Source organism: Podarcis pityusensis, assembly GCF_964106645.2.
Source record: "Podarcis pityusensis genome assembly, chromosome: 1".
Classification (NCBI taxonomy): domain Eukaryota; kingdom Metazoa; phylum Chordata; class Lepidosauria; order Squamata; family Lacertidae; genus Podarcis; species Podarcis pityusensis.
In genome coordinates, this window is record NC_138028.1 from 108,823,353 (window position 1) to 108,848,109 (window position 24,757).

Here is a 24,757-nt window from a genome sequence, read left to right on the forward strand (position 1 = left end):
CGACTGGACCTAATGGTCAGGGGTCCCTTTACCTTTACCTAAACCTGTACAGGATTATCCTGATAAAAATATTGAGATTATTTTGCAATGGATGTATGTCGTACTTTCCTGTTTTTCTCCCATAGCTTCTTAATTTCTCTGTCCTCTTTTACATGTGGATAAAGGCACTCCTTTAAACCTTGGATCAGCAACTATTTTTTTTACTTCTGAGAAAAAAAGTATTCTAGAGCTCCCTGCCTAATAATATAAAGCAGTCAGCTTTGCTATATTGTTTCCGATGCTTGCTAAAAACTTTTTTGTTTACGCAAGCCTGGTCATGTAACTGTGTTATGTATGTTTGCTTTTACAAGTGTTGATCTTATCTATATTTTGGTATTTTGATTATGTGTGTTTTTAAGGTGTGTTTTTATCACTGATCTTTAAGTTAATATTTTATACACTTACGTAAACTGGAGGGTTTTCCCTTTAATTTGGCAATATATGAACCGCAATACAATACAGTACACTAATTTTATTAGAGAGCTGGTTCAAAGATGGTGTGAAGGGTGACAGACTCCACTGCTACTTCCTAAAGTTGGCTGCTCTTGATTCCCATAACTACAGTCAACACTCTTTTCATATCACACTTGTTATTCCTACGTATTGTTATGGTACTTCTCACGTACCCAGTTTCCTACCTCAAGGTCCCAAATTGCCGATCCCTTCTTTACACAATGAGAACTCAGCTGTAGTCCGCAGCACTTGACCAGCACACCAGATGTGACTTCTTGACCTTAAACAGCTATTTCACATTATTATCCTCCCGATTATTTCAGTTCCAGTTGGCAGATGGAAATGTTCTCTTTGATATTTTCATCTACTTCCTTCGGATGCGTTCTAAAATTGTCATTTGGTTTGAATGCAGCCAGTGAAATGGCTCTTGGATTTTACAATATGCCATTTTTCTAGCTGGAATCAAACGTGTGGTTTTTTTATTCCACTGTAGTTTACAGCGGTAGACGGGTAAAGTTGTGGGCTGCGTATTTTCTTTTTGTGTTCTTTTGGGCAAATGTCCAGTCGTATTGCACACATTCAGCCTTATAAGTCATTCCAGTGGATGAAGTGGGATTTTCCTTTCTTGCCCATTGCTACAGCCTCCCAATCTGCTGCAGAGCCCCCTAACCTTCTACAGCAGAGGTTTTCAGCTTTTTTGAGTTCAAGGCTCCCTTGACCAACTACATTCTTTCTGCGGCTCCCCTGTGGGGAAACATGCTCTGAGCCTCAGAAGCCCAGTTATGTCACCCCCTTGCCTGCAAAGCCGACAGCCCCTCACACCTTTTCACACACCTTTCCTTGTGGAGTGTTCCCTCAGCCTCCCTTCCTCTCCTCTCCCCTGGCCAGCCCCAGAGGCACCGTTTGCCTGGGGAGCTTATGGCCAGGGCTGCTGCAACAAACAGCCTCACAAGCCTTTGGAAGGCATTGATGCGAGAGGCATCAGAGGAGGGAGGGAGGGAAGGAAGGAAAGAGAGACAGAGCCCAGTGTTGTCCTTGGCACCCCTGACCATCATTCAAGGCACCTCAGGGTGCCACAGCACACTGGTTGAAAGCCACTGCTCTAGAGTAATTTTAGGGAAAGCAGGCTGCAGGGAAAGGGTACGAAAGGTAAGTCCCATTTCCACAAGCAGAAGTCAGTTGCACTAATGGGATATCACAATTAGATGTCACCCTATATTTAGTTTAGCTGAGCCGCTTAGATCCTGATTTTCCTTTCTAAAAACATAAGAGGACCGAGGCAGAATCAACACATATGTAAAAAAAAAAAAAAAAAAAAAGGCTGGGAAAATGCTTTTTAAAAATAAGTTTTTAAACAATTGTGGAATTTGCCGTTAGCTCACCAGTGCCATCTAGTGTCACATTTGTGTAATGCACTTAAAGCGTTATACAGTAGTACAGGGGTCAGCAAACTTTTGCAGCAGGGGGCCGGTCCACTGTCCCTCAGACCTTGTGGGGGGCTGGACTGTATTTTCTTTTGGGGGGGGGAATGAATGAATTCCTTTGCCCCACAAATAACCCAGAGATGCATTTTAAATAAAAGCACACATTCTACTCATGTAAAAACACGCTGATTCCCGGACCGTCCGCGGGCCGGATTTAGAAGGCGATTGGGCCGGATCCGGCCCCTGTGCTTTAGTTTGCCTACCCATGCAGTAGTACCTCCAGTTACGTAACCCTCTATTTACGTAAACTTTGGGATGTGAAAGCGGCAAACCCGGAAGTATTTTACCATGTTTTGCCATGCGCAGAAGCGGTCCTCCGGTCGGTTGCAAAAACCTTGGGATCCGGCCAGAATGGATCTCATCTGCAACCGGAGGTACCACTGTATTTGGAGCTGTATAGCTGAGTCCCAAGCCCACTGGTCCATCTATTTCAGCATCCTGTTCTCACAGGAGCCACTCATTCATTCACCCTTCTGGGAATGAAACAATGCTCACATTCATTGATAAGGGACTTCCCATCTCCCCCTTTTCCTTTGCAACCGACTGTGCTACTCCCAAATTTGGTCATTTGGCAATGGTGCTGGATAGGCTACAGGGGCTGGAGATGGAGGGGGGAGATTGCGGAAATGGTCCTCTCCTATATGTGAATCGAGGACCAATGTAAGATGCAGTGTGGTGCATTTTTACTTTTGTTTTCTTCATTGGTGAAGAAGACTCCATCCTACATTCTTGTCGGTATGACACACAGACACTAGGATTTCCATTACATTATGTTTGGAAATGACTTCATGACCATTTTAAGATCACACGGCTTACAAGGACACCACAAGCTATTTCTTATCAAATAAAATGTTTTTTAATAATAATAATAATAATAATAATAACCTGTTAATAAAAAACCCCTCACCCTTAAGCATTGCACATAAAACAGTAAGAAAACAATAATATTCTATAAAGTAGAACGGATCACAAATTTTAAAAAGTCTTGCATTTTCAGTTTGTAAGAGTCCTGTTTTCGATTTTTCATACAAAATAATGTATGTGCTTCCTTAAATAAATAAATAAATAAATAAATGACTTTTCATGGCAGTCTGATATAAATTGTGTGTGTGTGTGTGTTTGCATAATATGACTGGGAGAATATTATTTCCAGTGAGCTTTCTTTCCCCCATCCCCTGGTCCCCCAAATCCTTTGACCCTTCCTCCCATGCTCTTCTCCACTCATTAACCCATTTTTCATTTTTTGCTAAACAGCTCCCAGGCTGCTGTGCTGGGAACGCCCTGAAATCCAAACCTTTATACAGCTTCTTAGGTTAATTCTGCGTCTCTTAGCAACCTTTTCTTAATACTGGCATGGAGACATTCCACTTGTTGTTTGGCCATAAGAAATGTCTACACTTTCGTTTGTTACCTTGCTGAGCATTACTTGAGTCCCACCACATTTTGCTTTTAGTAGCAAAGAGTATTATTTTTTTACCAAGAAGTACGCATTATGTTCCATCTACACCTTGCTGTCGATGCTGATGTCCCCTGCCCCTTAAAAGCTGCATCCACAACAACAAAATGTCCCAGCTCAAACCTGTGTCCATGCATTGTTATTTGTTTATTTCATAAAATTTATACACTACTTGATTGTCAATAGCAACACAAACCAAAGCAGTTTCTACAAATAGACCAGTAAAATCAAGAGAGAGAAGAATACAACCCTGCTTTAAAAAGTACAGAAGTTAAAATGCTAAAACAGATGAAAAATTACCTCAACTTTTGAAGCATCTGGGTAGGCTTTGTCTATACAGGAATGTTTCTAGCAGGCACCGAAAAGAGTACAGTGGCAGGGAGTTCCAGAGTGCAGGTGCTGCCACACTAAACAGTTGAGTTCCTATAAATGCGGAATGGGTGGCATCTGCAATAGTGCCCAGTTCGATTGTGCATTGAGTGTTGGTATCTGCATGGGGAAAGCCAGTGCCTCTGTAGGAGTTGGAACCCTGTGCAAGACTTTCCGTCTGCAGAAATCCGCACCTTAATCTTGAAGATGATCAAAAGCTTGACTAATCCTGTCTGTTTTTGACACCTTAATCGTGTATCTGTGCGCTCTTCTTGGTTCATGACAAGAGCTTCCTGGGAGATGTGGGGTTGCAGAGAGAAAGAAAAACTCACGAGCAAAAGAGTTCATGACTCAACATTCATTGTGTCAGAAGTTTTGAGTGGCATGGCTTCTCCTAATGAATATTCTAAAACACTTGCTGCTCAGTTAGCTTGCTTTAGTGAGAAACTTGCTTTTGACTTTTAAGCCTTAATTGCCAGTGGAAAGGCTGCCTTCCCCCTCCCAGATCTCTAAAAGCTCAACAGGACTGCATCTTAATACAGTGGTACCTCGGGTTAAGTACTTAATTTGTTCCGGAGGTCCGTTCTTAACCTGAAACTGTTCTTAACCTGAAGCACCACTTTAGCTAATGGGGCCTCCTCCTGCCGCTGCACTGCTGGAGCACGATTTCTGTTCTCATCCTGAAGCAAAGTTCTTAACCTGAAGCACTATTTCTGGGTTAGCGGAGTCTGTAACCTGAAGCATATGTAACCCGAGGTACCACTGTACTGTCTCTGAGTAGCCTCCATCCTCAGTCTCTCCTCCCTGCTGCCCCACCTCGATTCTAGTATATTAACTTTATTATTACAGAACTTCCTCTGTACACGTTATGCCTTTTACTTATTCATTACTTACAAATATTAACAACTTTTACGCCATCGCTGCAGATGCCAGGGAGGGTTAGGGAATGCAAAATAAAAACAACCGGCCCAATAATAAAACACAATGCATGCAATGCAGCTAAAACAAACAGAGCAGATTAAACAAGTAATCAGCTCACACAGCTTAAAAAGCTTGGGCAAATAAATCAAGTCTGAAAGTGGTGCTTAAATGATAGCAGCATCAGCACCAATCATACCTTGCAAAGGGGGGGGGGAGCACTTGGGAGAAGGTTCTATCCTGTGTCACTCACCGCAGAGCAAACTTCTCCCAATGCAGAGAAGATGCTCCTCTGAGGTTCTGAGGGCATGGGCAGGCTGATGAGGGGAAGAGGTTCCTTCAAGTATTTGGGTTCCAAGCTGATTATCTATCTATCCCTGAATTTTACATGCGCACTAAGTCTGAGATTGATGATACACAGCCAGCAGGGTGCTCACAGCCCCCTAATGTGTTTCGTTGAGCTCAGATGAGCTCTTGTTAGTAATCTGAGAATTCCTGTTTTAAAAGCTTCTGGTTTTAAAAAGAGAGAGAGCAGATTTTAAACACTGCAGTGGGTACGCGTCTGACCATGACGTTGACGTACAATTGAGAAATACCCGCCGTGGTCTTGAGTTCCTAGTCCTTTCAAAACCCAAAAGACATTTCCCTAAGTGGCACTGAAATTGCCACCGTGTTTCTCTTGCAATATTTATATGGTCACTGATATTGTGGACCAGCAAAGTTCACCCCTGGCCAATGTACATTCGGATTTCAAAGAAAACTCTGTTGAGCAAGAGATGTTGAAAGCTGCTTCTTCTGTAGCTCATCTGAATATTTGATGGAGATTAGAGGAACAAGGACCCAGTTGCAAAGCAGAGGAGGTGGGCATGGTTTAAAATGAGGCGATAAGAGGGGGGCACTTTATCCTGCCCCAGACCATACCTGTCAACTTACAGATTTGAAAATAAGGGACCAGCAGCCTCGAAAATAAGGGATCAGCAGCCAAAATAAGGGATTTTCCAGGCACAGGTATGTTCAACTTCTGAGCCCCTCCGAGCCAAAGGCAGAAAGCCCAGCCAGCAGCCAAACGAAGCCTCATCAATAAGGGACAGCAGCGGGACATGGCGCTGGGATAAGGGATTGTCCCGCCAAATAAGGGACGCTTGACAGCTATGCCCCAGACCAATTTCCCCCTTGAACCTCCTTCCTGCCCTTGGCTATGATGGAAGAAAAACGCATCCAGAATCCCACCAGCTGGGGAGGAAGTGATGAGTGATGTGGTGTGTCCTATTTCCTCTCATCACTTCTCTGCTTCAGATCATTCCCTTAATCCCACTGCTTTGCAGCTGTTTGGAGAGCAAAATTCTTAGACCCATGCTGTCCACTGGATACATAGCTCCACCATCAGAAAAGCCACTTTGTGGCGTTTCATCAGTGAACAAAATGTTGACAGCAAGTGAGTGTTGCATAACTATGAAGACCAGCTTCCTGGAAGCCAGCTGCTCTCATCCAAGCATGAGCAGTTTCCAGAGGCATGCGAAGACTTTTTATTTGGACTGGGTTTTTCGTCTCCTGTTAAAATTATGTATGCAGAACTTTATGGCATCACATTCCAAGCCCTAGGAATAGCCAAGGGTGTTGGTGGGAAGGGGTGAAAGGAGAAGAGTTGGAGAATAAATGCACACATCTGTGCATTGCAGGGCAATCTATGAGAAAGCTGAAGGCATGTTCATATTTGGTTACCTGTTATTCTACATATACAACAAACTTTGCTGGGTTCGTTAAGAACGACAGATTTGAGAGTTAGTCTATCTCACCCAGAAAATATTGTGCTATTATGGGGCAACATGCAATGGCCCAAATATTTTGTTGGATTTCTGAACCAGGAATTCCTCAGTGATGTTTGCTAGTTCTCCTTTTGTTGTTGTTGTTGCTATTTGACTCCTTGTGATTCTAGCTCCTGGTGTCATTAGATCATTTGCCTTTTATATTTTCAGACATGATTCTTGATCAACAAGTAGGCTCAGGACAGCTCAGTGAAGATGTTCGCCACAGGGTGCACGAAGCTCTGCTCAAACAGCACCACCATCAGAATCAGAAGAAGCTAAGCAATAGGATCCCAATAGTCAGGTCCTTTGCTGATATTGGCAAGAAACAGTCTGAACCTCATTCCATGGACAAAAATGGTAAAGTGTCATGTTATTTCAGTAATAATTACTGGCAGCTCTTGCAAGATATTTGTCAAATGAAACACATGTATTGCACACCTTCAAACCTGAAAGCGCTTGGCCTTAAACTACTGCCTCTTCCTGTGTCACTGGCACAACATCACTGCAACACTTGTATAACCTATCACATTAGAGAGCATTCTTCTCTTTAGTTTTTTCCTTTCTGATCATAGTGAGAGCAGGCTGTGGTCCATTCACTTTGGAAAGCTAACACTATGAGATATGGGAATAGGACTTTTTTGGCAGTGTCCCAGGAATTACAGAAGACTTTCCTGATAGAGTTTGCCAACCTGGTAAGCAGACTGAAAGGCCAACAGGGCAGCTTGTGCAGTCCTTCTGTTTATGCCAGGTGTTCAGGGATGTGCTCTAGTTTAATTAGTTTCTCAATCTTCAGTTGAATTAGATTCTGTTTTTACACTAGGTTTTTCCCCCCCTTTCCCCCCTCTTGTTTTGGTATATATACTATAGCCACACATACTTGATAGCTTGCAAATGGATCATACAGTATCTTTATTGATTTCCATTGTAAGCCATTTCATGTTTTGTAATGTGCAGCGGAGAAGGTATTTGCAGTAGGAAGTCAAACAAAGGTTTCGTGGTGTTATGCAGGTGTGGCTACAGTTACACCATTTCCCAAGCGATAAAAAGTTGGCACATCAAGCCTCTGAGATCAGAAAGGGTGGCATTTTCAGGCTAGGGAAAACCTAATTATATTGTCTTCAAGAGACTCTTCAGTTAAGAGACTTTGTAAGTAAGTAGGCCTGTCCTTGTGCCATAAGACAAAGCCCTCAGTCAAGCTGATATCAGTCAACTCCAGGTAAGCTGTTTCAGGATTGCAGCTGAAATGCCTGAAGGTATAGTCTGCAGACTACTTAAAGCTGATATAGTTATACCTAAGATTCTTTTTGACAGTGGCAATGGTGTGTGAGTAAGATCAAAACAGGTATTGTATATTCATATTCTGTGTTCCATAAGGATACAACAAGCCTTCATAAAGTATGTGATTAGGCTTCAATGCAATTGCAAATTATAACACAAGTCAAGAGATGATTCCATTGATGTTTCAAATTCCTACTCATTAAGGGTAATTATTTCCAATGATACAACAAATATTTTTATATATTTTTAAAAGATTCTCTGAAAAATTAAGCACATGTAGGAAGTGTTGCAAGTAATGGGCAGGGCAGACTTGCAAAAGTCTGGATCTGGGAGGGCATTTTCCTGGGAGGGCATTTTCGAAGCTTCCAGCAATGTAAAGCACAGATTCTTAGATTGCATTTGGAAATAGAAGCAAGTATGACCCTTCTTTAAAGTGAAAGTACTCTGGGCTTCAGTTGATGCTTTTTCCAAAATGCTGAAGCTTGCCATTGTGACATGCTTACATATTATCAACTGCCGATTGCTTAAAAACTTACTTATGCTGAAGTGCTATGCCTTTGTCTGAACTATACTATTTTGGACTGCTGGTATGGGGCTTACATGATTCAGTGCTCTTCCATATAAAAAAATTCCTGCACACAGAAAACTAGATATAAAGGAGAAACGTTCTAGTGTTCCAGTCTAGATTTTTTTCTTGACGTGCTTGATTTTTTTTTTTTTAATTATATTGGGGGAATCTTGTGAGCCGCTCCCTGCAATATGAAGTGCTGCAAGTTTGATACAGTTTGACAGCCTCAGTGAGAATTAGTTAGTTAGATTTATTCCATTTTAGGAAGCAATCATTTTAAAAAACTAGTGTAGTTTTGTTTTCAAAGAAGCCTAAAAGCCTTGCTAATGTTTGAGACCATGAGGCATCCTCAAATAAATGGCCACAGCCAATATATATAATAAGCAGTACATAACTCAGGTTTAGGAGGTGATGTTTCATGATCTCAAGTTTTGCTCGTTTTGAGGATCTAAATTTCTTATATTGGTCATCTTTTGTTTATTTTATTTATTTGTAATGTTTTAGCCATTTAGTCTTTCTTTCTTTGGGATTCATATTTTCAATTTTGTATCAGTCACCACAAATAGTAGACTTGCAGTCCAGTCTCCACAAAGTGCTGAGCTAGAACATATACCAGTGAAAGAAATGGGATTTGTGCTAGGACACTGACTTTAAATGGGCCAAAAGCTTATGAGAATTCATTCCCAGAAACTGTGTTCAATAGTTGATGAATAGCTGAAGTAATAATGTGCCATTGAGCATGTGCAGAGTGGTACTGAGTAACCATGGTCCACCCTATCCACACATTTAGGGTTTTCAGGACATCTTGTGTGGCTCCAGCTCCAGCAGATCTCTTCTTAGAACTCAACAGTCACATGTTATCTATCTAGAATCTCTGTTTAAGATTGCTGTCCTGCATTCCTTCAATGTTTAAGGCCATTTCATGTTTGCAACATCTGATCAAGTCTGGCATCTCTCCTCTCAGTGTAGTGAGTCTTTAGCTGCCTATTTCCCACCCCCTTGTACATTCATCCTTTTCTATTTTACTGCTTTTGTTCTTTTTTTAAAAAAAATACTTGCAGTTCAGTATCTTGAAATAAAGGTCACGTATCTCTTGATCACCTTCACCTCATAGTGAACCCTTTCTTCTCCCTATGTTCTTGTTTGTGCCCATGAATAACTAACTGTATGTTATCTAAACTCTGCTGTTGTGTCAGTCATCTTCACATTTCTTTATTTTGGTCTGTCTTTGTTGTATCTGTCTTCTAACAGGCTCATCTCATCTCTCTACCTCCCTCATCTTCTAACCTTTGGGTTCTCTAAGCTCCTTGAAGGTTCAGAGGTAGTGTACTACAAAACTATCTTGCATGAGCTTTAGGCCAATTCAAATGTTCATTCATGTTTTCACATCCGTTTCTTCCAGCATGATGTTTTTCATTGTTAATCTAGTCAATCACTTGATCTTCAGGGTTTCTGCCAGAATGTTATTAATAGCTATTCCAGCTTAGTTGGACTCTTTTTATATACACAAACGAGAGAGACATACAGAGTCTTAACACATTTCTGTTCAGATGGTAGAAATCACTGTTGTGTTGGTATGATTTATTTTTATGTTCTTTTTTAAAAAACACACACCACACATTTAGGTTAAATAAAAATGCAGGGTGGTTCATACAATAAATCTTGTATCTTAACACTGTATAAACTTGCATCCGTTTTATATCAATTGAACTATCATGGTTTCTTCCAAAGGTTCCTGGGCATTATAGTTTGGTTAGGGCTTACTCCAGGCTTTGGCAACCTGGTGCCCTCTGGATGATTTGGGGTGCAGTTTCCACCTGTTTGCAACCCTGCAGTTATGCTGGCTTTTAGTTCATATTATATGGGAGGCCACCAAGTTGTTGAAGACAGCCCTGCATGTACCCTCACAGAACTACAATTCCCAGAGTCCTTGGGGGGAGAAAGCATGGCTATTAAACAGTTTAAGGCTGCAATCCCAAACACACTTATTAGGGTGTAAACTCCATCGATCACAGTGGAGCCTTCTTTTCCAACGAAACATGCATAGCATTGGTCTGCAGGATCTGTAAATAATTTCAGAGGGCTCAAAGTATGCCCTCTGACAGTGGACAGCTAGATGCCCTGATAACAATGCACAGCTGGATTATCTCAGTTGGTCCACATTGTTTTGAAAACGTTTGGGATAGTGGGGAAAATACGTATTGCTCTGCTCCTACAAGCAATTTGGGTTGAGAATATGGTATGGGAAAAAGGCATTCGCCTTTTGAGTCCATGTTTCACATGCCTAGAATATGAAGCGTACATGATACCCTTAAACACCTCTTTCATTTTTATTATAATAATACAGATAATTGTTAGTATTCTGTAATAACAATTTTTTCCAGCAGGTCAGCTTGTTTCCCCACAGTCTGCACCAGCCAGCATTGAAACAAAAAATGACGTGAGCAGAGAAAACAGCAGCGTTGATTTCAGCAAGGTAAGACTTTTACCGTCTTGAATCTTTGGATGGTAAGGATGTAGTTTAGGTGTGTTCAATAAAGCATGTCTCATCGCAGTGTTATGAGTTGTTGCTGGTCATTGTTTCATACCATACATATTTTACTTAGAATAAAAGGGGGGGGGGGATGTTTAATAATTTAAAGTAAACTATTTTTTCCCCTTGAAAATGTTGGGTCATTTCATTCCATACCACTGTGAAGACATCATGAAACTTTAGAAGAGACTGTTTAGTGTCTGAGTTTGAAGATTTTTTGAGGGCCCGTGAGAAATCAGCAACAAGGGAATGCTTTTAGGCCAGTCGCATCTCTGACAATGGAACAGGGGAAAAGAGCAATGCTTGTCTCTTGCTCCAAGAAAGAGACTCGGAACATCTTTCTGCAGCATCGTCCAGATGCATGCATTTGCCCTTCCCATGAATACCTGCAACCCCAGAAGATCCAACTAGTCTTGTGGCAGTGGAATCCTGGGGGCTCTTTGGTCAAGGTTCTTGCACTAGACTTCCTCTTTCTTCTCATTGGCTGCCCTGTTATTGAGTGGCCTGTAGCTCTGGTAGAACATGTAGCTTTCCACATAGAAGGTATCAGGTTCAACCTTGGGCATCTCCATGGAGGGCTGGGAAAGACCTCTGTCTCAAATCCTGCATAGCCATTGCAAGTCAGCATAGACAATAACAATCTAGGTGGACTAATGGCCTAATGGTATAAGGCAGATTCCTATGTTCCTTAACTTCAAAAGTGGCTTCTGCCAGCTCTTTCTTGGGATGAAGCCCACTCCTTAGTGTGTCTAGGACTAGCTAGCCAATGAAAGAAAGTGGAATCCATCACAATGGGATTCTTTGTTTAGAAACTCCAGTCTGCAGGTCTAAAACGGTCCACCAGGTCTTGCCATTTGGCTCACCCACCTGCCCCACACCCTGTTGCCAAATGTGGGGCAGGTAAAAGACACCCCTGGGTGAAAAGGAGAGTGCAGGTGCCATCAGTTGGCAGCCCCTGCAGATCTCAGCATTTTACCTCTCAGCTGATTTGGGGGGTTTGCATAGGGCTGCAGAGGGACTTCTGTGCACACCATCATGTAAAAGTGGGTCACCTGACATCACTGTGACATTGGGTGATTGGCAAGGGATTGTCTACCAAGTGGCAGGAGAGGCAAGGATCTGGCGCACCAGCTGGATCCAGTTCCCCATTCTGGGTTTAGAGAGCCACATTTTCTGGCTGTCCCCAGGACTATCTGATTCATTATTTCAATGCTGAAATTTATATGAACATTTGTACTGCCCTACAATCATAGCCAGGGACATGGGTGGCGCTGTGGGTTAAACCACAGAGCCTAGGACTTGCGAATCAGAAGGTCGGCGGTTTGAATCCCCGCAACGAGGTGAGCTCCCGTTGCTCGGTCCTTGCTCCTGCCCCCCTAGCAGTTCGAAAGCACGTCAAAGTGCAAGTAGATAAATAGGTACCGCTCCGATGGGAAGGTAAACGGCGTTTCCGTGTGCTGCTCTGGTTTGCCAGAAGCGGCTTAGTCATGCTGGCCACATGACCCGGAAGCTGTACGCCGGCTCCCTTGGCCAATAAAGCGAGAAGAGCGCCGCAACCCCAGAGTTGGTCACGACTGTACCTAATGGTCAGGAGTCCCTTTACCTTTACAATCATAGCCACGCCCTCCCCCCCAATTTTTAGTCTTGGCTAAACCCAAGTTCAGATGTTGCATTTTCAGAGGCAAGAGTGGCTGTTGAAGCCAGTCGCATGTTGTTAAATTTTGTGTGATGGAGAGGAATCCTCTGTAGTTTTATTTGCGTCCTAATCTGTTACCACTTATGCTGGGGCAATCACTTTGCCTTTGGTACACAGCTCTGGAGTAAAATGGATTCTGGATTACATTTGGTTTTTTTCTGGTAGATCTGTGCATCAGGCTACAATCTTGATTTCTTAGCCTGCTTGCCTACAAGCCAGGTGATTGTAAAATCACAGCCAGGTTTTAGATCGCAAGCTAAATCCTAGCTCCTGCGCCATGCCGTGATATTTCGTTGCTTACTGCAATGAATGCATCACAGCATTGGCTGTTGAAAGAGCACCCGGGGAAAAAAGTGGAGACCTAGTGCTTGCCTGATTGAGAACCCTTGCCGTGTCTTTTTGGAGTGGACAGTTTTCACTACAAAGGTGCCCTGAAAGCACATTTGCATGAGATCAGGTACAGCCACACTGGTTGGCCTCAGCTGACCATAGCTTGGGGTGAACGCAGACTGGTAGCAGGATATTTTTTTCCAACCATGATTCTCTTCTAAGGGAATTGATGCGAGCAGTGCTTTGAATCCGTTGTTGAATGTGACATCCAGTCAGTGTAACCAAGCCAGAAACTAGTTATGTGCTTGCTCCATCTGGTGCCAGACAGAATATGAGAAGCAGCTTTTTGTACCAGCTGAAGTCTGTTAATTGTGCGTGCAGGGACTAGGAGACCAACAAAAAGGGCATAACAGTAGTCTATTTGGGATGAAACAAAGACATGAAAAAGGACACCTGCATCAGGAAGAGAGAGAGAGAGAGGTGAGGACCTACTCTAGCTATCTTTCTACGGTGATTGCGAGCAGAGTCTATTTCTAAATGTCCGTGCAGGGTTCAAAACCATGCTATGTCAGTGCAGTTGGCAAAAGCACAGATTCTGTACACAACATTCACATTTTTTTAAAAAGCAAATACCCCACAACCCTTCAACTGCTCTGAAGGCTGAGGATAAGCTCCCACATATATAGAACATTCAAATGTGGTTGTGGGGCGGGGAGCAAAACAAACAAATAAATCCAGACAAACATATAGAAAATTCTGCAAGATTCCCAAAAAGAACCTCACTAAATATTACCTTCCAGTTCAAGCCTATACATGCCTGCTCAGAAGTAAGTACCATTGAGTACAGTGGGGCTTACTCACAGGTAAGAGTGTATAGGTTTGAGGTATGAGAGACCCTAATTAAAAGCGAATTTTAAAAAAGGAAAGTCATAGACGCTCTGGAAGATATTTAGAGATATTTAGGCTCTGGAGAGTCTCCATCAAACATACTGGCCCCTGGACAGACATGCAAAAAGGATATTGCTTTCTCCTCAAGAGTATTGACAAAACTCAGACTTTCAGCATGCAGGAATACCATAACTATGCATGTGGGGACTACAAAACGTGGGGCAGTGAGGATGGCAAACATCCCTTTATTTAAATTTCAAGTTTCATGAACATTCATTTCACGAGCCAATATTGTGCAGTGAGAAGAATGTTGGATCCAGGCTCAAATCTCCATTCGGCCATGGAGGTTATGGGGTTAGTCACACTCTGACCCGCTTCAAATGTCACGCTAAGACGAGCAGTGGGTTAGCTGAAACATGTGAACATTTATACTAGAAAGGAGATTGCTCCTGTGCTCCATCTCCCTGCTGCTGCGCTGCCACGAGCTAAGCCATTGTTTGCCTTAGTGTGTCCAAACCAGGGATCATGGTTTGACTCGCCCTTAGGCAAACCATGGGCTGTAACCAAGCTTTGTTCTTGGGTTCACAGTTTGCCTGAAGGTGACCGACACAGATGATGCGCTAAGCCAAATCATGACTTACCTCACTGCAGCAGCAGGGTCGTAGGAGAAGCAAAGTGACCGCCATCACCTTTCTGGGAGCTTGTATTTGCAGCAAGCATCAGACAAGACATGGATAGTACTTGCTGCCTTGTGTCTCTTTCATTTAGCAGAGGATCTTAGCTGTCAAAGGTTGTCAAAGGTTTACCTGCTAGAAGCTCTTCCTCACTGCACCATCTTATTTCCCCAGTTGCACTTCAGCAAGCCTCCCATATATTTACTTGAAGCCGTACTTTAATATTAATGTCAGAGACATTTTTTGTAGAAAGCAAACAATAAATGCAGTAGTAATAGCAGCAGCAGCAGTAGTAGTAATAATAATAATAAATAATAATAATAAATAATAATACACTTGCTGGTCATAAAGCCTAATGGCCACTGTTGATTCATTATGCTTTATGGAAACCCCCTTCCCTCTGTAAATGAAGTGTCACAAATACCTCATAACTTACCATAAGCCTCCATTGATGTTTGAGGAAACATTAATGTGGTAATCAAGGGTGGGTTCTCAAGGGATTGCTTCATTTGCTGGCCAATTATTTTTGCAATTGCTGGAGGTGCTGCAGATTCAATTCTTGTGTGTGCGCGCCATATTCTCCTTTATGGAAAGTTGCCAGCAGACATGGCAAAGGACATGAAAAATTGGCAGGAAAAATGTCCTTCCGGTCTGCATGCACCCACATTCTCTTTCCGCGCTGTCCTTCCTGCTTTCCCCCATGGTGCACACCTCGGGCAGTAGCAGCTGACTACCTCCCCAGAAGCAGCTATGCACAAAAGCACAAAATAAAGAATGTATTTGCCTGCTTCTGCATGCTTCCTTAAGGCCCTGTCTTTTTTGGACTGGTGAAATTTCGATCAGTGGAAATTGAGGAGCATGTGCGCATGCCGTGTGTGTCTACGAAGAAATGCATCGTATATACATGCACATAGTCAGGGGTGCCAGCTTGAATAAAATATTGGGGGGGTGTCCCCAGGTAAGCCCCGCTCCACATAATCAATTACATGACACAGCACAAACACATCATTTGAATGGCAATGCCCATCAACTTTTGAGGGGGGCTCAAATATTTTGTGGGGAGGGCAAAGGGCCCTCACTCCCTAGGAGTTGGTTCCTGTGAACACAATTCCTCCACAGAAAAGCACTCCCACTGTATACGAGTCCTCAATTAGAGCCTTTCAATCAAAAGTCACTCGAAATCCCTTCCAAGCGTGTACATATGCTTTCCTCCATCTGTGGCAAACCCCTTTCTGAAACGTAGTCACAATTTTAAGTGATCCTTGATGATAATTCCTTGGTATTGGATCGATATATAAACTTAAAATTATTTCCCCATAAGGGATATGTATATAAGATGGCAAAAAACAACAACACAACAGTGAAAAGGGGCTTTATTTGGCCTTATTTTTTGGGGTGGTGGAGATGTTCAAGTTTTGAGAGAGATTTCATGACACAGACAACTCCATTACGCTTAAATTCTGTCTATGTGCCAGAGCCATTTGCAAGAAAGCAACTTTGTAAACAGTATTGAAGACACTGCACACTGGCGCTGACAGATGGCAGTGAGATAGACATTAAAATGGTCACTTTAACAGTTTATATTGGATTTGGTCACTGTTTTTGTGTTTAGATTGGTAATGGGAAAGCAAATGGGGAAAAGTATTGCAATTTGAAATTCTCAAAATATGAAGCTGTGATATCAATTTGAACATGTTGTTTTGTGAATCACTGTATTTTCCTCTTCATAACATTTAGAAAGGTACTATAGGGAGAATGCAAATAGAATATGCTTACAAACGCCAGACAGTTGCCACTGTGAAATCAATGAAAGAAACCAAGAGGGGGGGAAATATTTAAAGCCTTTACATAATTTGACCAGTTTTGCTAACTAGGAACTAATCCTTCTAGGAACCAGGAATTTTAATGGCAATAGAGAATTGATTCACAGTTTGCCTACACTTTTAGCTTTTATTAAACCAATTTATTCTGGCTGAAAAGTCAAATTTGATTTCAGTTCTGTTGTAATCAGAATGAGAAGGAAAGGTAGGTATTCTAGAATACTGTATAGGCAAATGCAAAATTGTAATTTGCGAATCATATCGTTAACACTTTGGCCAGAAATGGCAGAACTTACAGGAAGAATAAGAAATCAAGAGAACAAACTTTTTATAAAAGAATGGAAATGGTTTATTGAATATTTACGGATAAATTGTAAACAGATAAAAACACTGGCAGGATTATTGTAATAGCCTGCAGCTACATAAGATATATATATGATAAATAAATAAGTTAAGTAAATCTGGATATGCAGAAGATATTAAAAATAAATTTAAGGAACCACAGAAAGAGGGGAAAGGAAGTCAAATTTTAAAATGTCAAAATGATTGTAAAATCAGTGAAATGTATGTATCTGGAAAGTATAAATAAAATTTAAAAAACCGAACAAAACCCCCACTTTGGCCAGAAAGTATTGATATTTTTAATTACTAGTTAACAGGGCTATACCATGACCAGAACATATGCCATATGCCATTAAGGCATAACTATTCGGGTGGCGCTGTGGTCTAAACCACAGAGCCTAGGACTTGCCGATCAGAAGGTTGGTAGTTCGAATCCCTGCGACGGGGTGAGCTCCCGTTGCTCGGTCCCTGCTCCTGCCAATCTAGCAGTTTGAAAGCACGTCAAAGTGCAAGTAGATAAATAGGTACTGCTCCGGTGGGAAGGTAAACGGCATTTCCATGCGCTGCTCTGGTTTGCTGGCCACATGACCCGGAAGCTGTACGCTGGCTCCCTCGGCCAGTAAAGCGAGATGAGCACCACAACCCCAGAGTCATCCATGACTGGACCTAACGGTCGGGGTCCCTTTACCTAACTGCCAACTATTATGCATAACTACCTATATTTTGCTGTTGGTATGGCTACACGGAGGAGGAATTTAGGACATAACAGAGCCATTGCTGTAATATGGTACCTACCTTCCTTACATTTGTATTTGTCCAGAGCATCAGCACAGAAGTTCCTATCAATGGGGGTTCTTTCCTTCATTCACTTTCTTCTCAGTAGAAATATTAAATACCATTTTGGACCTTTGGAGTGCCAGGGATTTGAATGCTGATAAGAGTGAATTGCTGTGCAGTACGGCTGCTCTCCTCCCAGCTCCCTCCCTATTTTCTAAAAAAAATATGCTAATGCACCACTGTCAATCCCTGCATAGTTACAGAACCACTTCCCTAGTTACTGTTCAGGGATCAAGAGGTTCTCCTAAGCTCTTCCATTTCTCAGTCTGATTACCCTTCAGAAGGCGCTAATTAGGGAGCTCTGTTTACAGTTTACCTTCTTAGGTTGCATAGGTGGAAAATCCTCCTTCAGACTCGATTCTAAGCGTGTTTTGTGGTGAGAGATAACCAAAGACTGCCAGTTGGCAGCTTCCCAACATTGCAAAGACTTGTGGCCAATATAATCCACTATGCTGGTGGCGCTCATTAAGAAATCCAAAGGCTGACAGACAAGGGAAATTATAGATGACAGTCAAACATTCAGGGAAGGGAAATGCCACTGGCTGATTTCCATTGCCCGTTGATTATTTCTATTAAATTTATATTGGCTACTTTGTGGAAGATGTTAGGAGGAAGAAGATCCAGGAACATTAGCCATGGCTCTTCTCTCCCTGCATATTTGCGCACATTCCCCTGCAACTTTCTCTGCCTTTTGGTGGGGAAACCTTCAGAAAAACCATTCAAGCCAAAGGCAACAGTTTTCTTTTAGTGAGTGTAATCTGGGCAAAAACTCCCACAAATATACCTGGGGTGGAGAACCTGTGGCATTCCAGATGTAGCTGAACCTTAGTTCCCATCAGCCCTAGCTAGTGCACAGGGAGTTTTAAAAAAAAAAAGTACACCCCTCTTTGCCTAAAGGCCTCAGAGTGGCTTGTAACATAGAACAAGATTGCTGCCACACAATACAAATGAATGAATGAATCTTTATTTGCATCAGCCATCGGCCATACCAATAAAACAACAATACGATATACAAAGAACAGAAATAAAAAGTCAATTATATAAAATGCATTTTAGGGTTTTGAATTAATAGTCAGATAGTGGATTCTGATTGCCCCAATTAAAAACCTTGCAACCTTTGCTGTCACCTGCTGATCTTGAGCTGCCAAGAGAAAGGACACTGTGGCAGTGGTTGGGCGACCCGGAATGGATAATAAAAGAGGGTTGATAATCTCATTCCTCAAGTCTTTATAAAGAGTGCAAGCCAGAAGGGCATGTGCCACCGATTCGGTACTGCCATCTTCAAAGGGACATAAAACAACACAAAAGATTAAAAACAAATATTTGCTTACAACTCATAAGAAGTAACTGCAGCATCAAACAATTCAGTTCCCCTCATCCAGAAACCTGCATCTACACCAGTTTCCTAAAAGAAAACAGTGATGTGGCTAGGCACATCTCTGTGGGGGGGGGACATTCCATAGACATGGTGCCACCACTAAAAAGGCCCTGGCATGGGCCCCTGTGCTACTTGTGAGCTTCTAAGTGTTGTTGGATTACAGGTTCCCCACTCCTGAAATATGCCCCTGGAAAACCAAGGTTTGTCCCATTTTGTAGGATGTTTTACAGTGCATTTAACAGTTGATAGTGCATTGCATTGTAGCTTTGGCATGTATTGTGTCAGCTCAAATCCCAAGCCCATTTACTTGTAAATTATTCTCATAAATTTCCGTAGGACTTGCAGCCAATGGCCACAATCCAGCATAGAATTAAGCATATTGAATCAGTAATCTTAACATGCCTAACTCTGTGCTGAACTACGCCCAGGACTTCCCTGATAACATTGCTCTTTGTGCCATAGGACAGGGTACATTAAGACACATTGCATATGCTCAGTTCAAAAGGACTACTAACCAACTTCCTGTTGCATCATTAGGCAAATACTAAGACACGAGTTTAACATGAAAAAATTTTAGCTGATTAACCAAGTATGCAGTTCGTTAACATTAAATGTAGTTAGGTCATTGCTGGGGCTTTGGAATGATGACAGCAGGTTTCTTGATGAGGTAACTTAATATTGAAAAGTCAAGTCCAGCATTTGCTATGCTTTAGCAACAAGAAATAACCACCAACTTTGTAAAGAAGGGGTGGAGGCCTTGCGTCCCTCCAGATGTTGAACTACAACTGGCAGCATCCCTTGCCATGCCATGCCATGCTGGATGGTGCCAATGGAAGTTGAAGTTCAACAACATCTGGAGGGTTGCCCCTGGATTAAGCAAAAATTCTGCTTGGAATACAAAAAGGAGTCTGTTTCATAGGGCTAAAGACTTCCTTGATTAACTGATAATGCTCTTTGAATCTGCAAAGTTTTCACTGATTGATCACGGCAGTTAACATATTTGAGATTGCTAATAAATTAACAAATACTATTCAACAATTCAACAATTTCTAAGTCGTTCTGTGGTTGGTGTCATAAACTTACTGTATCAGTGAAGTGAAAGAAAACAAGTTTTTGCATTTATCTGTGGTCTCTTGTTACTTCCCACAAGTTTCCGCTCCCCTCTGTGTGATGTTTTCCTTTTTCTACACATGATCAGGTTGACCTGCATTTCATGAAAAAGATCCCTCCTGGAGCCGAAGCATCAAACATTCTGGTTGGCGAGCTGGAATTCCTGGACCGTGCTGTTGTGGCTTTTGTTAGGTTGTCTCCCGCCATGCTGCTTTCGGGACTAGCAGAAGTTCCAATCCCAACAAGGTGATTTTATAACCAGAGCCAAGAAAGAAAGGCACATTTCCCAGTTCACAAACAAAGGACCAGGACCTAGATAGGCATTGCAAATGATGCACGAAAGCCTCTTTAAATCATTTTATATGTCACACATTTCCATACGTGTGCAGTAGCAAAGTGCCGAACTCTGTGTAGTTGGTTAAGAGCGGTAGTCTCATAATCTGGTGAACTGGGTTCGCTTCCCTGCTCCTCCACATGCAGCTGCTGGGTGACCTTGAGCCCCACTCACCTCACAGTGTGTTTGTTGTGGGGGAGGAAGGGAAAGGAGAATGTTAGCCGCTTTGAGACTCCTTAGGGTAGTGATAAAGCGGGATATCAAATCCAAACTCTTCTTCTTGCCTGGATGGAGAGAGGGGCTTGACAGAGGACAGCTGTCTAGAAACCTAACTTACACATGGCTGTAATGTAGCCTGAAGCAGAAAGTTAGGAGCCCCATTTGTTGTTTCCTTCCCTTCTTTTTTTGCCTCCGACTCCATCCACCAGTGACATGTGATGTCTGGAAGGCTGCCCATGAGGGAATGCATTCCTTCCCCTGGAAAATATCCCCTAACCCCTGTGGTAGATAAGCCTAAGGCCTTCTCCCAAACTTGCTGCCCATAGGAGCTGCCTTTGACTTCAGTACAGGCCTAATTGTCTCGCTAAAAACACACTTGGGTCAAGCTTTAGTTTTGTGCATCCATTTTTAAAATAAATCCTTCCATTTCAGGTCACTATTTTTTAAAAATGCCACAATTCATTCAGTCTAGCTAGAAACACTGTAGGAGTTGTTTCTTTTTGCTTAATTTTAGTTTAAACGTGTTAGGGCTACATAACTGGATGACCTTTGAATATTTTTGCTTTCCATTTGTTTGTAGATTTTTATTTATTCTTCTGGGACCTCTAGGAAAAGGCCAACAGTTCCATGAGATTGGCAGGTCAATTGGAACCTTAATGACAGATGAGGTATTTATCTATTAACAGCAGTTAAAGCTTACTTAGAAACAACCTGTTTAAACCGAAAAGTAAACCTGTGTTGAGATGTTTTTTGCCTCCCAAGTATACCTAAAACACTTCGCTTGAATTGTAGGTAGCAGCTTTCACATTCTGCTTAAATCAAGCTTCAACAATAAGCAAAGAGTTCACTATGCTAAAGTGTATTTTTTGTACATAGAAAACTTTCAGGGAAGTAAGTTGCATGCTTCATGTAAGCAGCTATGTGAATGTGTGGGATTTTATATGCCCTCCTTATAAGAAAAGTCTCATGTATTTTCTTGTGTCTCTGACAGGTGTTTCATGATGTTGCCTACAAAGCTAAAGATCGTAATGATTTGGTTGCTGGGATTGATGAGTTTCTCGACCAGGTGACAGTTCTCCCTCCTGGAGAATGGGACCCAACGATTCGTATAGAGCCCCCCAAAAATGTTCCCTCTCAGGTTTGTGTACATTTCATGTTTTTATTGTTGTTGTTGTTGTTTTAATGTGAAGGGACTGTTATGTACTGAGTTGAATAGGATCCAAAATGCAGCAGTCTGATTGGTCCTAGAAAGATAGGATCCAAAATGCAGCAGTCTGATTGGTCCTAGAACAATGCAACAGTATGATTGGTCCGCAGGAGCCACCCAATCCAGCTCCAGGTGGAAGTGAATCCACAACCTGATTGGCTTACAGGAGAATCTTGGAATTAGCCAATCACGTGCAACGCATTGTGTAAATGTATATAAAGCAGATATTTGGGGGGAACATTCATTCCTCCTCACTACTATGAGCTGAATAAAGAGCATGAAATCCACTCTTGACTCTGAGTATATTTCAGGGACTAAAGCAATAAAACCATTCCATTTTTGAAAAAAGAACGGAAAACAGTATATCTCCATTGTCGCTTCTGCACACACCGCCACTATCTTAACATTCTTGAAATATTCCTCAAGATATTCAAAGGAAAAACCCTATCCTGTGCAAACAGGTGATTAGGATTTTGGATTATATAGCTGATATAAAATCAACGCAGCACACTGTTAGCTCAGGGGCCACATTCTGTCAAGGATAGACTTCCGGGGGCCATGCACCAATGTAGGGTAGTGCCTATTGGCAAAAAATAATGAGTGGAACAATGGCTGTGACTTAACTCTGTGCAGTAGGATACATTCCACCCATGCACAACTCACAGGTTTCTCTCTCGCCACACACACACACACACACACACACACTTTCTCTATCCCTCCTGTTCAGGCAAATGAGTTATCACAGTTCAAGGACACATTGGGAGCAGTAAAGAACACTTGAGGTGGGCACAGAGTAGGCCTGGTGAAAGGTAGTATCTGGGGAGAGTCCTGAGGTCTGATAAGAGAGACCTTGGAGCTCCATTCAGCGTTCGGATGTGTTTACTAATCATTTCTGCTTTTACAGAACAGGGCGTCCATTATATTTATTTTTACTGGTGTTACCCTTTTGACCATACAGGGGCAAATGCTTTGAATCCAATCCCACCCCAGCACACATTTTGGCATAGCACATATGCTTCCACCCCTTGTTTACAGATCCCTCGTCTTGTGGGGTGCGAGTGAAACATTGAGCATAGTGATATCACCTCAGGCATCTTCTTTAACCAAATGCTTCGGGGACAGACTTGGGAGAAAATGTGGGGTGGTGACAGCAATTGCATCTATGGTAGTAATATGTCATTGGGCCCTTAGTAGGCGAGTAGTTAAGGGATATGCTCTGTCATGCTCAAGCCGTTCCCATACTTGGGCCTCATTGTGCTTTACCAACTCCCCAAACTATGGTTCTCTCCTGAGCAGAGTAGGTGATATGGTTTCAGAATTCATGGGAGGGAAGATTGCCATCTAGAATCCTCCTGCCAGTTTTTCTAAGGAGCAGGCGCCAATACTAACTGGTGATTTCCATGTGGCAGGGCTCATGCTGAAGCCAGGAGGAATGTTCTTAATTGATTAGCAGGTTCAAGTTGCGTCTGTCAGATTGCTGCCAGCATACCCAGGTGCTAACAGTCCTTACAGATTAGCACCGCTGTGTGATTGCCAACACTTGTGGAGGGAATAATTCAAAGGCAATACCAGGAGTGTCACAGTGTGCTAGCTGACCTTAAGTAGTTTCCTTTCCTAGTCCATGATTTGAAAAATGTAAAAACATACACACATACACACAAATCACCTCTCTTTCTCTCATATAGGAGAAGCGTAAGATTCCAGGTGTGCCAAATGGAACTGCTGCTCATGGAGACATAGCTCCAGTTGGAGGTCACTCAGGACCAGAACTGCAACGTACTGGAAGGTTAGTAATAATTCAATTTTTTAAAACAACAACAACAACAACAAACCAAATATGGTAATATATTTGTGGGGTTTTTTGTTTTTTTAATAAGACATGGTTGGTTTAATTTTTTTTTAAAAAAAAGTTTTGAAGTTTATTTTAAAGTTTTATCATGTTTATGCTGCATTTTCTTAACTAATAAGTGGGTTATAAATATTTTTAATATTTTTTTATTTAAAAAATCCAAGGTCACTTTGCTTCCTAGCTGTTGAGCTTCTCCTGCTTGATCAGAACATCTGTGAAGAGAATTCACCAAGCCTCTTACCCAAAAGTAGTAAGACTACACCTTGAGGCCTTTAATAAAAGGCTGTATTTTCGCACAATTAAAGGAATCCCTGTAGAACTACTTAAAGTGCAGTCAGTTTCCCACCTCAGTTAAACACTTTGCATGTGTTTTTACTTACTTATTGCATTTATACCCCACCTTTGTCTTCAGGGAGCTCAAAGTGGAAATACATAGTTCTCCATACAACAACCCAGGGAGGTAGGTTAGGTTGAGAGTAAGTGACTGGCCTCAGGTCACTCAGTGACCTTCAAGACCGAGTGGGAATTTGAACCCTGGTCTCCTGCATGCTAGTCAAATGCTCTAACCACTATACCACACTGGCTCTCCTGTATAATGTTTCAGGGCATTAAGATACTTTAGAGAGGTCTCGTCTGCTTCGTATTTGACTTTTAAAGGTGAATGCAAAGAACATATTTTCATATTAGATTCGCTAACAGTGATGGGTGTTTTTCAGTTCAAAAATTCATGAGGAAGTTTGGGTTTAAAGCCTTACTCTGCTTTTTCTTCTTCTTCTCTCTCTCCCCCCCGCCCCATTTCTGCAGGATTTTTGGGGGCTTGGTTTTAGATGTCAAGAGGAAAGCGCCATTCTTTCTGAGCGACTTCACTGACGCATTCAGCCTGCAGTGCTTAGCTTCGTTTCTCTTTCTCTACTGTGCTTGTATGTCTCCTGTTATCACGTTTGGTGGTTTGCTGGGAGAAGCAACGGATGGCCGCATAGTATGTGTCATATTTTGATCTGAATCTTCCCTATTATTTACGATTGGCACTTTTAAAGCATCCCATGACTGAATTTTGTGGTGTGCGCGCATGCTTGGAACGTTCTATCTGATAAAAACGGCAACTATTGCAATGCATCGCCTTGATGCTGAAATAATAGGTCTAACTTTTCCATTTCTCCCTTCCTG

General features: G+C 42.1%; 1 protein-coding gene across 8 annotated transcripts in view; it reads left to right on the top strand.

Moving 5' to 3' along the window:
* SLC4A10 (solute carrier family 4 member 10) overlaps positions 1–24,757 on the top strand; it is a 165,934-nt gene that overhangs the window by 100,848 nt on the left and 40,329 nt on the right. For 3 of the 8 annotated variants that reach the window (XM_081005915.1, XM_081005918.1, XM_081005917.1), the window contains 8 exons: positions 6,696–6,884; positions 10,758–10,849; positions 13,314–13,412; positions 20,070–20,227; positions 21,115–21,202; positions 21,526–21,672; positions 23,427–23,527; positions 24,395–24,569. In XM_081005915.1, the coding sequence (XP_080862041.1) occupies positions 6,696–6,884; positions 10,758–10,849; positions 13,314–13,412; positions 20,070–20,227; positions 21,115–21,202; positions 21,526–21,672; positions 23,427–23,527; positions 24,395–24,569 (1,049 nt within the window). The remainder of the gene's footprint in view (positions 1–6,695; positions 6,885–10,757; positions 10,850–13,313; positions 13,413–20,069; positions 20,228–21,114; positions 21,203–21,525; positions 21,673–23,426; positions 23,528–24,394; positions 24,570–24,757) is intronic. The other 5 variants (XM_081005919.1, XM_081005922.1, XM_081005921.1 and 2 more) reach the window with 3 other exon arrangements.